This window comes from Diabrotica virgifera, chromosome 7 (genome assembly GCF_917563875.1).
Source record: "Diabrotica virgifera virgifera chromosome 7, PGI_DIABVI_V3a".
Classification (NCBI taxonomy): domain Eukaryota; kingdom Metazoa; phylum Arthropoda; class Insecta; order Coleoptera; family Chrysomelidae; genus Diabrotica; species Diabrotica virgifera.
Genome location: NC_065449.1, coordinates 174,942,291 through 174,961,439, shown reverse-complemented (window position 1 = coordinate 174,961,439; position 19,149 = coordinate 174,942,291). Strand labels below are relative to the sequence as shown.

At 30.5% G+C, this 19,149-nt stretch overlaps 1 protein-coding gene across 2 annotated transcripts in view; it reads right to left on the bottom strand.

The window, feature by feature from the left end:
• Positions 1 to 18,903, bottom strand: part of LOC126887983 (microfibril-associated glycoprotein 4-like) — a 66,892-nt gene extending 47,989 nt beyond the window's left edge. For both annotated transcript variants that reach the window (XM_050655955.1, XM_050655956.1), the window contains exons 1-2: positions 18,806 to 18,903; positions 1,414 to 1,543 (exon numbers count right to left, since the gene is read on the bottom strand). In XM_050655955.1, coding sequence (XP_050511912.1) covers positions 1,414 to 1,543; positions 18,806 to 18,874 — 199 coding nt within the window. In that variant the 5' untranslated portion in view covers positions 18,875 to 18,903. The remainder of the gene's footprint in view (positions 1 to 1,413; positions 1,544 to 18,805) is intronic.
• Positions 18,904 to 19,149: the final 246 nt, after the last annotated feature.

Genomic DNA, 19,149 nt, shown 5'->3' with positions numbered 1-19,149 from the left:
GATTGGTTTTTAAAAATGATTGGTTTTTAAAAAAATGAAGTTAAAAGCGATTAACGAATTTTTGTAATTTGTAAAAAAATGGCTTTTTCTTCAGAATAGAAAGATTAGCATCAGAGATACGAACAAATATTTCATAATGAAATTGTAGCTTATTTAATTCCCAAGAGCCTGGTTTGCAAAAATTTTTTTCTACGGCAAAAATTCAGTGGACTATTGACAATTAAAACATGTAATAACATGCAAAAACCATCTTTACCAACCCTTTCAAAGTCACCTCTTTTTGACTGAGGATTTTTAAAAGATTTAGTAATAATACGCTTATAGATCTTGTAAAAACCCACAAAATTCTTTTTTACCAAACTTTCTAAGATAAAAAATAAAAAAGTTACGGTTAAAAAATCAATGTATTTAAAAAAAAAACGAGAAATCCAATTGGAAGCCAAACAATGTAAGTTAGGGGTGTTTTTAGTGATTGGCCTTATTCATTCTTCTTTATTCATGTATTGTTAATAGATTCTAGAAGTTTGAGTGGCTTAAAATGATTAATTTTTAAAAAACTAGAGTTAAAAGCGAATAACGAATTTTTGTAATTTGTAAAAAATGCCATTTTTTTCAGAATAGAAAGATTAGCATCAGAGATACGAAAAAATGTTTAAATATGAAATTGTAGGTTATTTAATTTCCAAGAACTTGGTTTGAAAAAATATTTTCTACAGCAAAATTTGAGTGAATCGTAAATGAGTACAATTGGTAAAACATTGATTTTTTCGATATAAAACTAACTTTCGATAGCGAATAAATCGAAAACTGTTAATTTTATCAAAAAAATGTATAGAACAGTTTTTACTTAGAATGAACGTTTTTATCAACTTTTGTGGTCAAAATATAATAAAAAATTTCCACCCCCGAGATGGGGTGGTAACCACCGCCATGGTAAAAGCGCCTTTTCGGCATCATATAGATTTTGATCCTTGGACTATCCACTACTTATTCTCAAATTTTCAAGCAATTCATTCTGTAAAAATTGCGAGGTGAAAAGCTTCGGTTCCTGGACTAAAGGACATCGCACACATCTTATGGAAAATATAATGTCACTCAGATTCAATAAAATTTATACGAATAGATTCGTTTTAAATTAACGGTCAAATCTTATCATTGCGCCAACTCTGTATTTATGGACTTTATGAACTCCAAAAATGTGATTTCGATAAATTTTAATTGCAATTTACGCCATAATTAATCATAATAAAGAGTTGGCGCAATGATAAGAATTGACCGTCATTTTAAGACAATTCTAATCGTATAAATTTTATTGAATTTGAGTGACATTATATTTTCCATAAGATGTGTGCGATGTCCACAAACAAATATTTTTATTTTGTTCAAAATATTAAGTAATTAAATTTGACATACCTGATTCGTTGTTGTCAATTTGTTCATGAAATAAGCGACTTAGATCATTTTTCCAAGAATCGGTTTTGCTTTCTAATTTCACATCCAGTAATTTTGTTAGTTTAAAGTTCATCGGGTCATCGTCAGTTACCTAATTAAAAAAAAAAAAATAAACAAACAAGAAATATGCAAGTCAAAAAAATTATGTCAAAATACCAAAATACACTACGCGTCAGAGAAAACGAGCACCACAAAAATGGGTAATTTTTGATTTCTTGAATTTCCTAAACCTGTTGTCCTATTTAAGTAATTTTTAATATTTTATAGCCTTATTCTTTAACCAAATGGTTGTAATAATATTGTTCCTAGACAGGTAAATTGTCATGTATACCGGGTGTACCAATCGAACTGTGTTTTTTTCTCAATGTTCACAACACCCTGTAAAACATTATATCCTTTATAAAATACTGAAACTCAAACCCAACTATAGCCTCAGGTTTTCTTAACATTCTGTTATCTGATTCATTCGCTTGTGTTGGATAATAAAAAAGTTATGGACTTTTACAACTAGCCGTGTTCTTCATCAATACAGGGTGTTTATAAATAAGTGCGACAAACTTTAAAGGGTAATTCTGCATGAAAAATAATGGTCGTTTGCTTTATAAACATATGTCTGCAAATGCTTCGTTTCCGAGATACGGGATGTTGAATGTTTTCTTACAAACTGACGATTTATTTATTGCTCCAAAACTGGTAGGTCTTAAGAGATAGTTATTGCGCATTTTTTGATATAAAATTAAGAATTATGTATTTACCATTGGCGTGCATACGGGTCATTTTATCCTATGGTAAATGCATGCCTATGGTAAACATAAAAATTTTAATTGTATGTCAAAAAATGCGCAATAACTATTTTTTAAAACCTACTTTTCATTTACATATCTCAACCACTCTTAGAGCAGTAAGTGGATCGTCAGTTTGTTAAAAAAAATTCAACATCCCGTATCTGAGAAACGAAGCATTTGCAGACATATGTTTATAAAGCAAACGACCATTATTTTTTCATGCAAAATTTCCCCTTAAAGTTTGTCGCACTTATTTAGAAACACCCTGTATAGATGAAGAACACGGCTAGTTGTCAAAGTCCCTTTTTTATTATTCAACATAAGCGAATGAATCAAAAAATAGAATGCCAAGAAAACCTGACGCTATAGTTAGGATTTGGGTTTCAGTATTTTGCAAAAACTAAAATATTTCACAGGGTGTTATGAACTTTGAGAAAAAAACGCAGTTTGGTTGGTACACCCGGTATACATTGACAATTTACCTGTCTAGCAACAATATTATTACAGCGATATTGTTAAAAAATAAGGCTATATCATATTAAAAAATCGCTGAAATTGGACAAAAGGTTTAGGAAATTCAATACATCAAAATGACCCATTTTTGGGGTGCCCGTTTTCTCTGACGCGCAGTGTATGTACATTTACTGTTTTATGTAGGTATTCATCATTTTCTATTATATATTTTCCTGACGTAGAGGATGGATAACATCGATTAATTAAGATACAGAAGGAGATAAGGCAAATTGCAAAAACTACCGCTACATCTTAATTGCCAACACTCTGTGTAGATTTTACGCAAAAGTAATGAACATTCTAGTCCTAGTCAAAAACGAATATGAAACACTTGAACTGGAATAGCAATCTGGATTTCGAGATAGAAAATCTTGCATCGACCACATCTACACTAGTAACTCACTAAGAGATCTGAATGCAAATGGAGTTTGGCGCAGATTAGCAGGTATATCCAGAGTTATTTAAGTAACAAATGACAGAATAAAACAAGTCATGTATATAAAAGCCACAATCATGCAGCAAAAACAGGTTATTTGGTACGAACATTTACAGATGATGAGAGATCATCGCCTATCCAAATTAATATTGGATTCTAGCCACCTGAGTAAAAAAAACGAGAAATAAATGAGAACAATAAATAATAACAGCGAAAATTGTACTTGACAAAAGTGTTAAATATCTGTATAATTGTGTGTGTATTTAAGCTGTGTGAATAAAAGAGTTTTCCATGACCAATTCCATATAAAGAGAAATATTCCATCAGAGGAGAAAGTCGTAATAGGGGGTGTACATGTGGACCAATCCAAAAGAGATTATATAGCAATACAAAAAGAACTATGATTTGGAACTAGACATGATAGACCTGGATCCCGCGTAAGAAAGAAAAAGTTGATTAATAGCAAGCTGAAAATTTGTTAATAGCTTAACGGTGTCTAGTCGGACAAACTTTGATGCATGGGAACACTGGAACAGGGGAAGTTTTAACTGTGGAGCATGATAAACGTGTCGTCCTGATAAGTTTATGATTGTGAAAAATAGCAAGTTGTTTTTAAGTTTATTCGATAGCCAGCGTTATGTAATATATGAGAAAATGTTTGTCCGACAAAAATGTTGGGCATTTTAACGAGTCCGACACGTAGAACATGTCACATCACAGGAATTATGTTGGTGATGAATATCAGTCTGATTTTTGCATGAGAGTTTAATGAAAGGTTAAAAAAGCAATTGGAAGTTCTGTTCGACAAAATTAATGGGACGTTTTCGTAGTCGGACATTCTAAACAGGTAAGATATAGACAAAAATGCTGGTGATAAATAGCTTTCCGACAAAGACGAAATTTAATTAAGTAAATTATTCCTTACCAAGAATGACTGTTGTCGGAAAAAAATAAGGGTTAGATTTTGTAGTCGGACAATTTAAAAAAATAATTTTTGAAATTTCAATAAGGGGTGATTATTCTATGTCAAAAGTACCTGCAATCAATTACAATCGATATCTTTCGATTTATCTCAACATCATTTAGATACCTCACCGTAATACATTTATAGTAGATCAGGCAAATTATATTATGGATTGAGTGGTCTAGCTATCTTTGTCTGCCACATGCGCGGGATCGCTTGGTTAAAAGAGATAGATAGACCACCTATCGACTTTTTGCACTGTATTCCCTGTCTACCCTTATGTCTATGAATACATTTTAATTTAAGAAAAACTGTCACTTTTGACAATAATTCATAATAAATTGCAATCGTAACTTCAAATTTAAACTAATCGATTTATTTTGGCAGAAAATTATTTCTTGCCATGTGACATATTAATTACATTATTATTTCATTTGTAGAAAGTTGAGAAAAATTACAAATGAGAAAAATTACGTTATACAATTTTAGTAATAATTTATTTAGGTACCCTTTTTCAATCAAGCAAAGCATTATAGCACGAAGAATGATATTCAATAGAATTTTCACAATTATCTGGCAACTGAATATCATTGAATTGATGACCAATTATTTTACTAACTTTGTAAAATGTTCGAAAATTACTCAAAAATGTTCCGTTGAATGGTTTCACTTTTGATTTGGCGACTTAAAATTTAAACTGTTGACACTCAAAAATAGACACAAAAACACTCCATAGTTAATATAAAATTTAATTTCCAACACACGTGGCAAACAGAAACTCAGAGACCATGTGCTTTCAAATACTACTTTGTATAGCACAAAGTGTCACACTGACAAATTAGTTCAGAGAAATAAGGAAAAAAAATATCGTGTTGGTGACACATCCCCCTCCAGGCTGAAACCAAATTTTTCGAGTAATATGGTTATCTATAATAATAACCTATATGTTTCCTGCAGCCGATTTTGATGATATACATAGTTATAAACAAATGAAGATTTTTTCGTCTATTACTAAAAAATTGGGCATTTTAAACAAATTTGAGAGTAAAAAACTCATAAACCGTATAAAAAACTTCAATATGGCGTTCGCTGAATATGTCTATCCTTATTGGTTACTTAGAAAATTGCCAAATAAATCATAAATTTTGAGTTTTTATAAATATTCATAACTTATGTAAATATTAACTTAGAACCTTCTTATTACACGGAATGCTGAGACTTATGGTGCTTAAATTATACCCTAAATTTCAAAGCAATTGGTCAAATAGTTTAAAAGTTATTTAATTTGTTTATCCAAAATTAATTTTTTTTGCAACACTGTAAGTCAGAAAATGATGAAGTTACAGTAATATTTTGGATAGTTTATAAAAGAAGAAAATTTACAGTATTAATTTAATTTAAAAAAAATGACAAAAAATAATTATAAATATTGCAAAATAATTTTGCAAAAAAATGTGAATTAAAAAAATGGGGGGGCTAACTTTGTCCCTAAATCTCCTAGAACAGTTGTTTTTCTTTCTAAATGTGTATAAAAATTCAGTCTTTCTAAATATGAAAAAATAATTTTTCTACGGGTAACGGTTAAAAAGTTATTCTAATTGTTTATAAGTAAGCAAAAAATCGACATGTTTTTGCAAAATAATTTTACACTGTTTAAAATTATTTTTTGTCATTTATTTTTAATTAAGGTAATAGTATAAATGTTCTTCTTTCATAAACTGTCCGAAGTATTATTGTAACCTCATAATTTTCTGACTTACAGTGTTGCAAAAAAAATTAATTTGGGAAAAACAAATTAAATAACTTTTAAACTATTTGACCAATTGCTTTGAAATTTAAAATATAATTTAAGTACAAGAAGTCTCGGTATTTCGTGTAATAAGAAGATTCTAAGTTAATTTTTACCTAAGTTATGAATATTTATAAAAACTCAATATTTATGATTTATTTTGCAATTTTCTAAGCAACCAATAAGGATGGACATATTCAGCGAATGCCATATTGAAGTTTTTTATACGATTTATGAGTTTCTTACTCTCAAATTTGTTTAAAGTGCTTAACTTTTTGGTAATAGACGAAAAAAGCGATAATTTACCGTTTTTCGATCTTCATTTGTTTATAACTATGTATATCATCAAAATCGGCTGCAGGAAACATATAGGTTAATAATATAGATGTCCATACTACTCAAAAAATTTGGTGTCAGCCTGGAGGGGGAAGTGTCACGAGAAAAACCTTATTTCTCTGGACTAAATGCAGCCTTCTAATACATACTTCTAAGCATAATGTGTCATATTTACGTCTATTCTTATAAGCACCAAAGTTTTAGACTCTTCAGAATTTTCAATGTCGTTTACAGGGATTTGAGTATGGAAAAAAATGTATACAACGTTTTTTGTAGGAAATTTTCCATACTTTCTGATGCGCCTAATTAGAAAACCCTAAGAGATTGCTTTCACATGTTCTTTGACATTTTTTTTGTCATTTTGAGAATATCTAGAACAAACTCCACCCAAAAAAATAATTGTTTTGCAATATATACATGCATTGATACTTACCTCACTGTTTTTGGAGTGTGCATGTATATATATGCACATGCAAATATGTGAATATAAATAATAATATACAACTAAAATAGCTTTATCAATATGTGACTAAGTCATTCTGAAAAAATGTTTTTTATTTATTTCCTTAGATTTGCCCAAACTTTTTGTCCGACATATAACTTTTTGCGTTACAAAATATAATTTGTACATAAACAAATCAAAATTAGCTTGCTATTTATCACCAACATTTTTGTCTATATCTTACGTGTTTAGAATGTCTGACTAGGAAAATTTCCCATTCATTTTGTCCGACAGAACTTCCAATTGCTTTTTTAACCTTTCATTAAACTCTCATGCAAAAATCAGACTGCTATTCATCACCAACATAGTTCCTGTGATGTGACATGTTCTACGTGTCGGACTCGTTAAAATGCCCAACCTTTTTGTCGGACAAACATTTTTTCATATATTATATAACGTTGGCTATTGAATAAACTTAAAAACAACTTGCTATTTTTCACCATCATAAACTTGTCAGGACGACACGTTTATCATGTGTCACCGTTAAAACTTCCCCTGTTCCAGTGTTCCCGTGCATCAATGTTTGTCCGACTAGACACCGTTAAGCTATTAACAAATTTTCAGCTTGCTATTAATCAACTTTTTTTTCTTACGCGGGATCCAGGTCTATGAGGTTGGGAACGATATTCTGGAATTAGCAACAGTATTAAATATGACGCTTGTTAACATATTCTTTAAACAAAAAGAAGGTTATTAGTTCAAACTGCAAAGTGATAGTTAGCAGAACCGAGTCCAATAACATATAAGTTGCCTCTACTGGACAAAGGAGTAAAAACCGAAACTGAACCAAAATACCGGATAAAGCCAGCGAAACCGAAGCGATTCATGTTAAAAGATGAGAAAAAAATCTAGTCAAAGCAAAACCAGTAAAGGAAACAACATAATTTGAAATACTTGGAAAAACTTACTATACCTCAAAAAAATTTAATAAAAAAGAATCCTGATGGTGGCCAAACAAAACAAACAAAAAGAGAAAATTATATAAACGCTGGCAACTAAATAGATCAGAAACAGATTTTCAGTAGTATACGTTGGCCAAAAATGCAGCAAAAGTAGCAGTAAGAAAAGCTGATTCAAAAGGGTAATAAAGACTAAAAAATTGGAAAGCTAAAACAAAAATATACAAAATAGTCAAATAGGGGATAAAAAGTAAAATATTTTAATCACAATAGATGTATCCGATATAAATGTATGTATTTGTCAAAATATCAATGTCAGTTTATGAAAAAGTACAAAAATTAAGAAGTAAATGCTCATATGGTATTGATTGAAACCATATAGAGTTTATCGAGAGATTCTGTGGTAGGCGCTCAATAAAAAATAAGTTCTGGAAGAATATTGTTAGGGACGTATATTATGATTTACAATAAATAACAACTAGTGTGAGGACATGTGTGAAAGAGGATGATAAAAAGTAGGATGGCACCAGGATTAATACTTAATTCTAAATAAAAAGACTAAGTTTTCACTCTAATGGCATATAACATATCCCACCAGAATGAAAACAATGGGAACCTTCTCTGGTTACACCTCCGAGGCTTCTACAATTTGCAAGCCATACGGATGCTGAGACTAAGGAAGATGAGGGAATTCTACAATTTACAATTCACGTCACATCTGCTCAGCGCGGTAAAGTTCCAACGAGATTCTGATTGGACTGGAATATGGTTCGGCTGTATTTTCGTTTTGCAACGAAATTGAAAATGGTTATTCATTTTTGATTTACATTTACTCTGTGTGGAGTATGAAGGGAACCAGTCTCGTTGGAACTTTACCGCGCTGAGCAGATGTGACGTGAATTGTAAATTGTAGAATTCCCTCATCTTCCTTAGTCTCAGCATCCGTATGGCTTGCAAATTGTAGAAGCCTCGGAGGTGTAACCAGAGAAGGTTCCCATTGTTTTCATTCTGGTGGGATATGTTATATGCCATTAGAGTGAAAACTTAGTCTTTTGCTAGCAGTTGCCGCTAGGGCATCTATGCCATTTCGTTCGTTGCAATTCGGGACTGCACGCTGGGGTTTGTTTTGGTTGGATCAGGGAGAGCAGCATATGTGCCTCCTGATGAGATTTCGAAACCGGTAGAGGTGCTTGCAGCACTCTCTGATTGGACTGGAATATGGTTCGGCTGTATTTTCGTTTTGCAACGAAATTGAAAATGGTTATTCATTTTTTAATTCTAAATCTGTAGTGGCATGGCAAAAGTTGATAACTCCGATTTTTGCCAAAATGAGATTATTTGCTTGTTATGGTCTTTAGTAATAGGTATTTATTTATACTGGTAGAGTTTGGTATGTCTATGATGGAAGTAAAACCCTTAAAAATGAGAATGACAATATATGATATGTCCGCTGTGGCACTTATTAGGTAGGGCAGAACATTTATTAGCAGATATCTAACTTAATTTCTTATGTTGACAGTTATTGATATGTCCATTTACTTTCCGTTTTTGGGTTAGCAAAACATGCTATTTATCCTGTTTTTTGTGTATTCTGAAGGAAATCATTAAACAGAGATATTGGTTAAACAATTATCTAACACTAGTTAATCAATTTCATTACAACGGTAATGTGATAAGTTGAATATCACTATGGCAACTCGTTTTGTAAATTTTTAAATGAATTTAGAGGACCTTTCAAACTTTCAAAATGCTCTACTGAAAAATTAGGTTAGATGCACATATCAACTATTGCCAAAACACTACATAAATTATTCTCAAAAGTGTTGGATCAGATATCAGCCAAACTAAAAGGCAACATTCCCTGGTCCTAAATGTATGCTGATAATATAGGGTTAGTAAGAAATACTAAAAGAAGACCAAGTAATAACAGACACAGCACAGAAAAAGGAATTGAGCAAGGATAAAAATAGAAATAAAGCAAAAACAAAAGATAAACCTGAAATAGAGACAAGAGAGAACATATTCATAGGAGCATGGAATGTAAGAAACCTACATGGAACTGGCAAATTGGAGCAAATAAGCCAAGAGATTAGTGCAGTGGATCAACTGAATGGCAGTGGAGCAAGCCGAGTAGAAGACCAACAATTAATGATATATTCTGGTAACACAAATGTAAATGATATATAGATATACGATATACAGCGTGTCTACTTAAGTTGGAAACATATGGGAAACTTTTTTGTTATTCATTTTACGAAAAACAGTTATTCTTTATAAAAAGTTCTGCATGCTCTTAAACCTAAGATTCAATCATCAGATATCAAATTTTGTTAATATTATACGAGGTATGTCAAAAAATATGAACTTCTTTCAAGAGTAAAGTACCTTTATTTCTCTCAATATCTAAAATTCTTATTATGAAAAGTTGTTTGAAAATAAAAACTAAGATCAAATATGCAACTACATGCTTCTAATTGGAAAAAAATATTTTCCAAATTTTTCTCAAATTTATTGATACTAACTTCGTTTTTGTTTAATACACATACGATAACTCTTTTATTATTACTTTTACGAAAAAAAGGTATTCCTTATAAAAAGCTCTGTATGTCCTAAGACCGAAGATGCAACCGTCAGATATCACATTTTATTAATTTTATACGAGATATGTCAAAAAATATGAATTTCACTCAAGAGTAAAGTACCTTTATTTTTCACAATATTCAAAACGGTCATTAAAAAAATTATTTAGAATTAAAAACTATGTTTCAATATGCAATTACATCTTTCTAATTGAAATATTGTGAAATATAAAGGTACTAAAATCTTGAGCGAATTTCATATTTTTTGACACACCTACTTCGTACAAAATTAATATAAGTTGATATCTCATGGTATGGTTGTGTCTTAGATTTTAGACCATGCAAAGCTTTTTATGAAGAATAACTTTTTTCAGTAAAACGAATAATAAACGAGTTATCATATTTGTAATAATTAAAAACGATGTTGGGTACCTATCCATTTTGAGAAAAAATTTTTATTTTTTTTTAGAAGCATGTAATTGCATATTTGATCTTAGTATTTAATTCCAAACAACATTTTATCATAAGAATTTTCGATATTGAGAGAAATACAGGTACTTTACCCTTGACCGAAATTCATATTTTTTGACATACCTCGTATAATATTGAGAAAATTTTATATCTGATGATTGAATCTTAGGTTTTGAGGCATGCGTAACTTTTATAAAAATAACTTTTTTTCGTAAAATTCCGCGTATATCCGATCGGATGACTGTTTTGTAAATTCTGATTTTCATTTCTTTTACGATATTTTTATTTCTCCATATTGTGTCATTCAGGCAACCTGCGGCTCTGTTTGCTCTATTCACTTGATCTTCCACTTCTGTTTCGAGCCTTCCGTAGCTAAATAGTGTGATCCCTAGGTATTTAAACTCCATCACTTTTTATTTTATCTGTCCTTCCAGCTCCAATTTACATCTTATTGGATCTGCTCTTATAACCATGCATTTTGTTCTTTTTGAGGAAATTAACATGTTAAATTTTCTGGCGATTATGTTGAATTGGTGCAGCATACGTTGTAAATCATCTTCACTTTGAGAGATTAGTATTGCATCGTCCGCATAGCAGATTATTAAAATAATACTATAACATAATAGTAATAAATAAATGTCAATTATACTCCTACGAATAAACACAACGAAGATGTGAAGGAAGAATTTTACGACCAACTACAAACAATTTTAATAGGATTAATAATAAATGTAGAAGAGATATAAAAATAGTAATCGGAGAATTTAATGCTAAAATAGGAGACGATATTACAGGACATTAACAAGTGATGGGAAAGAAGGGAATATGAAAGAGAAACGTCAATGGATATCGATTAATAGAATTTTGCGAACCAAATTAACTTTAAATAGGTGGAAATATGTTTAAAGGTAAATAGATACATAAGAAAATATGGAAATCATCAGGAGGGAGATACAAGAACAAAATAGACTACATAACAATTCAATATAAATGGAGGAGCTGGTTGCAATACGTCAGGAGCTTCAGAGGTGCTAATGTGGGATCAGACCATATGCTAGTCAAAGCTACAGTAAGAATGAAATTACCCAGAGGTAACAAAAAAAAAACAACAGAAGGGAAAATACAACGTCGATGTTCTAAAAAAGAATGCACAAGAAATACATTCAGTGAAAAACTGACAATTAAGCGAACAGTAACACAAAAAACTGGAGAGTCAGTCGAAGGAACACGGAAACATTTTAAACACGTAATGATAAATACAGCAAAAGAATTAATCGGATTAAAAAGAAGACAAATTAAAACTACTATTGACAGAAGAATGAAACAAAATCAAAAAAGAAATTCTACAAAAGGAAGGATCGGAAGAAGAGCAGGCACTGAAAAGGGAATACAAGGTCATAACGCAAAAGTAAAAAACAAGCCAGAAAAGAAACTGACAACCCACCAAGCATGTTTCCGTGCCAAAATTTCCACCATTGTCCACATTTGCACCCTTAGAATTATATTGGAGCAAACAAACGAATGGAATAAAGATATAGATGTGACCTTTATCGACTTCGAAAAGGCTATTGACCATGTAAATAGGATGCAGATTTGGAAAATTTTAAGATTATATGGGATACCACAAAAAATCAGAAACTTCACAAAGGAAACTCATCTTCTACGAAGGATACAAAGCCAAACTGGAAGATTCGGGTGAAGTACCAGAAGATATAGCCATAGAAAATGGAGTCAAATAGGGTAGTGTACTATCGCCTACCCTATACTTTCTTTTGATAGATTGGGTAATGAGAAAAGTAATTGACGATCGAACAGGCATCAGGTGGAATCCATTCAAATAATTAGAAGATCTCGAACAGATGACATCTGCCTACTAACTGAGCACCGAAATCATATGCCAACAAAAATTGACAAATTGGCACAGTAGTCCGACACGATCGGACTCCGAATAATTACAGAGAAAACTAAACATTTAAAAAATAATAACCATCCAAATAATATAATAATGATAAACGGTAAGGAAGTAGAAGAGGTAGATAAGTTCACATATCTGGGATCAGTCATGGAAGGGAACAGAGGGTGTAAAAATGATATAGAGACGAGAATCATAAAGGCACAACATGCATTCAACGCTTTAAATAGAATTTGGCAAACAAATGAAATATCGAAAACAACAGAAATTAAAAGTATACCACTTAGTCCAATCAGGGAACACAAAATTTTACGAAAATTTCCAAAAAAATAAAGCAAGGATGAAAATTTGGAAATAGGTAGTTGAAATTGTTTATAATTATATAAGAAAAAGTATACAATTCTACATCCCCTACATTTTACACAAAGTGGGAAATACGGGGCGAAAAACATTTTCTCGTGAGTGAAACAATATACGGTCAAGATAGGCCCAGAATTGAATAAAATGACTAATTCTAAGCAACTTTTGTTCTATAGAGTTTTTTCACTAAGTCAATACTTTTCGAGTTATTTGCGAGTGAATATGTTCATTTTTAACAAAAAAAAAACATGTTTATAGACGGTTTTTCGCAGATAACTCAAAAAGTAAGTACTTTAGCAAAAAAAATATTCTTAGTAAAAATATAGCCTATAAAAAATTGCAAAAAATGGTGTACGTGTCAGGTCTGCAGACCCAGTATAAGAAGAGTTTTAGCTAATGAAAAGTAGGTTCTTCTTCGTCAAATTCCAAATCGAATATTTCAATGTGAAATAACCAAAAAACGGAGCACTTTTCGGGAAAATTCATTAAAACTTTTTTAAAGTATTTAAAAAAAGGTTAATTTTTGTTTTTTAAAAAAATTAAAACATTAAAAATAAGTGAGTTACGCTCAAAACATTGTTGGTCCCTTTTATTTTTAGGTACAAAAATCGCGAAAATCACCCCCTAATTAGTTTCCCAAATAAAATTAATCGTAACCGTTTTAGAAGTTATTTTACTTATGTATTGTTTATATTATCTATAAGTTTCATTGGTTCAAAGTGCTCAGTTTTGAAAAAAAATTTGTTTAACATAAAACATTTTTTTTAATTTTGAAAAAATGGAATTGCTCATGGGATTATCTTAAAAATTAGTAGTAATACCAAAAATTTTAAAGTGTAATAAAATGTACGTTTTGCTTTTCTGAATATTTTTCCATTTTTGTTTTCTTGTTATACTAAAATTGATTATGCCGTGGCTGTTCAAAATTTGTCTAAACTCGTGATTAGTTACTCGTTTAAGCCATTTTAATTACAGCTTTTTCAAAAATAAGCACTTTGAACCGATGAAACGTACAGACCATATAAATAATACATAAGCAAAGTAACTTGTGAAGTGGTAATAATAAAATTTATTTGTGATGCTAATTAGGGGGTGATTTTCGCGATTTTTTTAACAAAAAATAAAAGGGACCAACAATATTTTGAGCGTAACTCACTTACTTTTAATGTTACAAGTTTTTTAAAAACAAAAATAATCCTTTTTTTAAACATTTTAAAATGTTTAAATGAATTTCCCGAAAAGTGCTCCGTTTTTGGGTTATTTCACATTTAAATATTTGATTTGGAATTTTATGAAGAAGAACATACTTTTCATTAGCAACAACTCTGCTTCTACTTGGTCTACGAGACTACAGACGTCAAGCATACACCATTTCTTGCAGTTTTTTATAAGCTATATTTTTGCTAAGAATATTTTTTTCGCTGAAATACTTACTTTTTGAGTTATATCCGAAAAACCAGTCCAAAAAAAAATTTTTTTTCTCTAAAAAATGAACATATTTACTTGCAAATATCTCAAAAAGTATTGACTTAGGGAAAAAGCTCTATAAAACACAAGTTGCTTAGAATTGTTCATTTTATCCAATTCCGGACTTATTTTGAATGTATATTTTCAACTTCGAGAGGGAGGTATTCCCCTCTATTTTTTAAAAATGGAGGGGATGTAGAATTGTAAACTTTTTCTTATATAATAATAGACAATTTCAACTACCTATTCCCAAATTTTTATCCTTCCTTTATTTTTTTGGGGGTCAGATTGTCATTTGATCGGGCTAACTCTACGGAGCAGAAACATAGAAACTGGACGAAAATACAATTAGAAAACAGCAAACTTTTGTAAACAAATCTCTAATGAAAATCCTGAAAATAAACTGGCACAACAAAATAACTAATACCGAACCATGAGAAAGAACACAGCAAAATAACATTTATCTACTACAGCCAAAGAAAAAAAAATGAAAATGGATTGGTCACAGTTTGACGAAAGATCAAAGCAACATAGCAAGACAAGCACTTCAATACCAACCAGAGGGTAAAAGACAAAACACGAAAAAATTGGACTAATATGGGTTAAAGTCAAAAACAGAGCAAAAAATAGAAGACAATGGAGGGAGGGTTTACAGTTTATTCAGAAAATAAAAATAAAAGAAGATGCGCTGTCATGGCCAGACAGCAATCTTACACTTTTGGCCAAGAAACGCATAAGCGCCCAATACTCCAAAAGAACTAGAGAAAAAGAGAGGCAAAAAATACTGAAAGATATTTAGAATAAAAACTGGAAGAGTCACAGCTTTTGTTCCAATAGTAGGTTCCAAATTATTCTACTCTGGGCTAATTAGCAAAATACAAGGAAAAGTTATTTACCAGCAATTTTATTGCTGGAATCGAATCTTATTATTGTATGTATTAATAATATAGATATGCAAAGTCCGCAGATAGTGTGCTACTTTTTTTATAAACAAAATGGCGCCCGAAAATCGTGTTTTTTTCAATTTTTGCTCTATAACTCCAAAGATTTTAACTTTAAACCAAAAACACCCAAATAAAAATTCACTGCAATTAAATTCTGCATAAAGACGTGTCTTTTCGATTTACTTCGACGAAAACTTTCCCAGGAAAAAGCGGGTTTTTCCAACAAAACCTTTAATTTTCAACTAAACTTTTAGATAAGTAGTTGTAAATCAATAATTAAATAACTTGGTAATATAAAAGCCCTTTCCGTATATATTATAATTCCAGAAGTCTATGGAAATTGAATGAACAGTTTAGCAACAATTAAAATGTTAATTAAAAATTTACGGTCGCTATAATAACGACAATAATTGGGATACATAAGAATAACTATGATTTTTTCATAAAAACACACTATACCTATCTAATGTACTTTACAGAATTTAAATTGGACTAATTATGCGGCCTCAGGAATATTTTAAAATTATAAACAATTTTTTGGTTTAAAACAAATAGAATAGCTCGGGAAATATTAAACTAAATTAAATCATGAAAACGGTATTCGAAAGGCAGCGGCAGGACGCTTCATTTAAAAGAAAAAACGTTTAATTGTAATAAGTGGTTCCTGAGCTACAACCGGTTAAAGTTGACCGGAATTTACGGCAAAAATGTAAATAGTAGGATCATAATTTTCAAACCATCACCTTTTTGTTTTTGTCCTCTTTCTCCACACCAATTTTCATATCTTTAACATACTCATAACATATATTATTATAATAAAAACTATCGATAATACGTGTGAAAGGTGCCAAAAATAGCAAAATTCCAATCAAAAATTAGGTTGGAGAAAATGTAACCCTCAAAGTTCAAAATCGGTATACGTTAACAAAATGCATTTTCTCGGCTTCCCATGGAGCAATTTCCTTCATTCTTTTTCTGTTCCTAATACCGCGAGTAGAGCCATCGATCTAACGCATTATTAAATGTCACACTTGCTTTTGTTTTGTGTCACAACTTTGCCAGTTGTAGGCTTTTTTTTAGATAAACTTACTACAAGTGTACCTTTTAAAGTTAAAAACATAAATATTCTCATTTGAAAGCTGTATAATTATTTAAACAATTTTTATTTAAACAAATTAAAATGTTGTGTTATAATAAATAAATTTATTTATTATAACAAAACAAAAGCAAGTTTGACATTTAATAATGCGTTAGTTCGATGGCTCTACTCGAGTTACTTGGGATCAAAAAAAGAATGAAGGAAATTGCTCCATGGGAAGCCGAGAAAATGCATTTTTTTAACGTATACCGATTTTGAACTTTGAGGGTTACATTTTCTCCAACCTAATTTTTGATTGGAATTTTGCTATTTTTGGCAATTTTCACACGTATTATCGATAGTTTTTATTATAATAATATATGTTATGAGAATTTTAAAGATACAAAAATTGGTATAGAGAAAGAGGATAAGAACAAAAAGGTGATGGTTTGAAAATTATGATCCTATTGTTTATATCTTTGCCGTAAATTCCGGTCAATTTTGACCGGTTGTAGCTCAGGAACCACTCGTCATAATTAAACGTTTTTTCTTTTAAAAGAAGCGTCCTGCCTCTGTTTTTCGAATACCGTTTTCCCAATTTAATTTAGTTTAATATTTCCCGAGCTATTCTATTTGTTTATAAGCCAAAAAATTGTTTATAATTTTAAAATATTCCTGAGACCGCTTAAATAGTCCAATTTCAATTCTGTAAAGTACATTAGATAGATATAGTGTGTTTTTATGAAAAAATCATAGTTATTCTTATGTATCCCAATTATTGTCGTTATTATAGCGACCGTAAATTTTTAATTAACATTTCAATTGTTGCTAAACTGTTCATTCAATTTCCATCGACTTCTGGAATTATAATATATAGGGAAAGGGCTTTTAAGTTGCAAAGTTATTTAATTATTGATTAACAACTACTTATCTAAAAGTTTAGTTGAAAATTAAAGATTTTGTTGGAAAAACTTGCTTTTTCGGGGGAAAGTTTTCGTCGAAGTAAATCGGAAAAACACGTCTCTATGCAGAATTTAATTGCGGTGAATTTTTATTTGAGTGTTTTTGGTCTAAAGTTAAAATCTTTGGAGTTATAGAGCAAAAATTGAAAAAAAACACGATTTTCGTGCGCCATTTTGTTTATAAAAAAAGTAGCACACTATCTGCGGACTTTGCATGTCTATATTATTAATATATACAATTATAAGATTCGATTCCAGCAATAAAATTGCTGGTAAATAACTTTTCCCAAAAATGGCCTATTCTCCGATAATCAGCCCAGACTATTCCTATAACTAGGATATTCTAATAAAACTGATCACTGGTCACTAGAAGAAACATTTCGAGATTTCAACGTTATATTTTAAGCGGGATATTCCTATAAATGGTATTCTAGTGAGCGGATTCAACTGTATTATATAATTGGTGTGTATATTTGATTAATAAAGTTACATTAGTGAAGTAATTATGATGATGATATTATCTTGAAAAAAAAAAAAGAAGTAGCACGTGCCTACAAAGAACAAATAAAAAGACATGGCTGAGAAAACTGAGTAAATGTATAATTATAAGCAAATAATTTATTCAGGTGAACAGGCAAAGTGCATTTTTGGAGTGTGTAAAACAAATAATTCCTAGCTGAGCGCTTTCGGCTAATAAAGCCATCTTCGGAGCTATGCTACAATAGAAAGGTCTCTAATGAATAATTGATCTTAGAATTCAAAAGTTTAACATACGTCAAAATGTTCAAAATACCACTATGAAGAGAGATGGATCCCATGTACGATATACAAAAAATACTTCTATTACTTGTGCAGTTTTTTTAATGCATTAAAAAACTGCACAAGTAATAGAATTATTTTTTGAATAGCGTACATGGGATCCATCTCTCTTCATAGTGGTATTTTGAACCATTTGACGTAAGTTAAACTTTTGAATTCTAAGATCAATTATTCATTAGAGACCTTTCTATGGTAGCATAGATCCGAAGATGGCTTTATAAGCCGAAAGCGCTCAGCTAGGAATTATTTGTTTTACACACTTCAAAAGTACACTTTCCCTGTTCACCTGTTGTCATAAGTGTGTACAAAACTTTTTCAGTCTTTACATTTTTAAATAATTTATTATGAGGATGCTGTCCAAAAAGGCTTACCTATTTAAAAATTGTTGTTAAAATTTTTAACCCCATACAGCTCTAATAATATAAAAAAGAAAAAAATAATTTTTAAATATAAAATACTAATAATAATTTTATTATTATTTTGTTAAATTTTATATAAAAACAAAAAATCAAACTTAGAGTAAAAAACCAAGCTTACCCTACTTCCATAAACAGAGATTTCTCCGATAGTTACACAAATCATCAAAAGAACTGGTAGAGAGATCATTTTGATTTAAAAATTGCAGTCAAATTGATGAACTATTTATAAGATTCTACAGGAAAAAGTTTATCACCGTCCTACCAATATATCATTTTATTAACACCCACTGGAAAAATATTAGGTTTTTTTTTATCTTTTAGGAATGATGTTTTTTATTTTTTGTTAGCTGGATAAAATTGTTATCTTATATCCCGGACATTAATGTTAATCTACACTGCTTCAAGAAATTTACACTTTAAAAGAACACTTTAAAACTTACCATATTAACACGAACATAATGA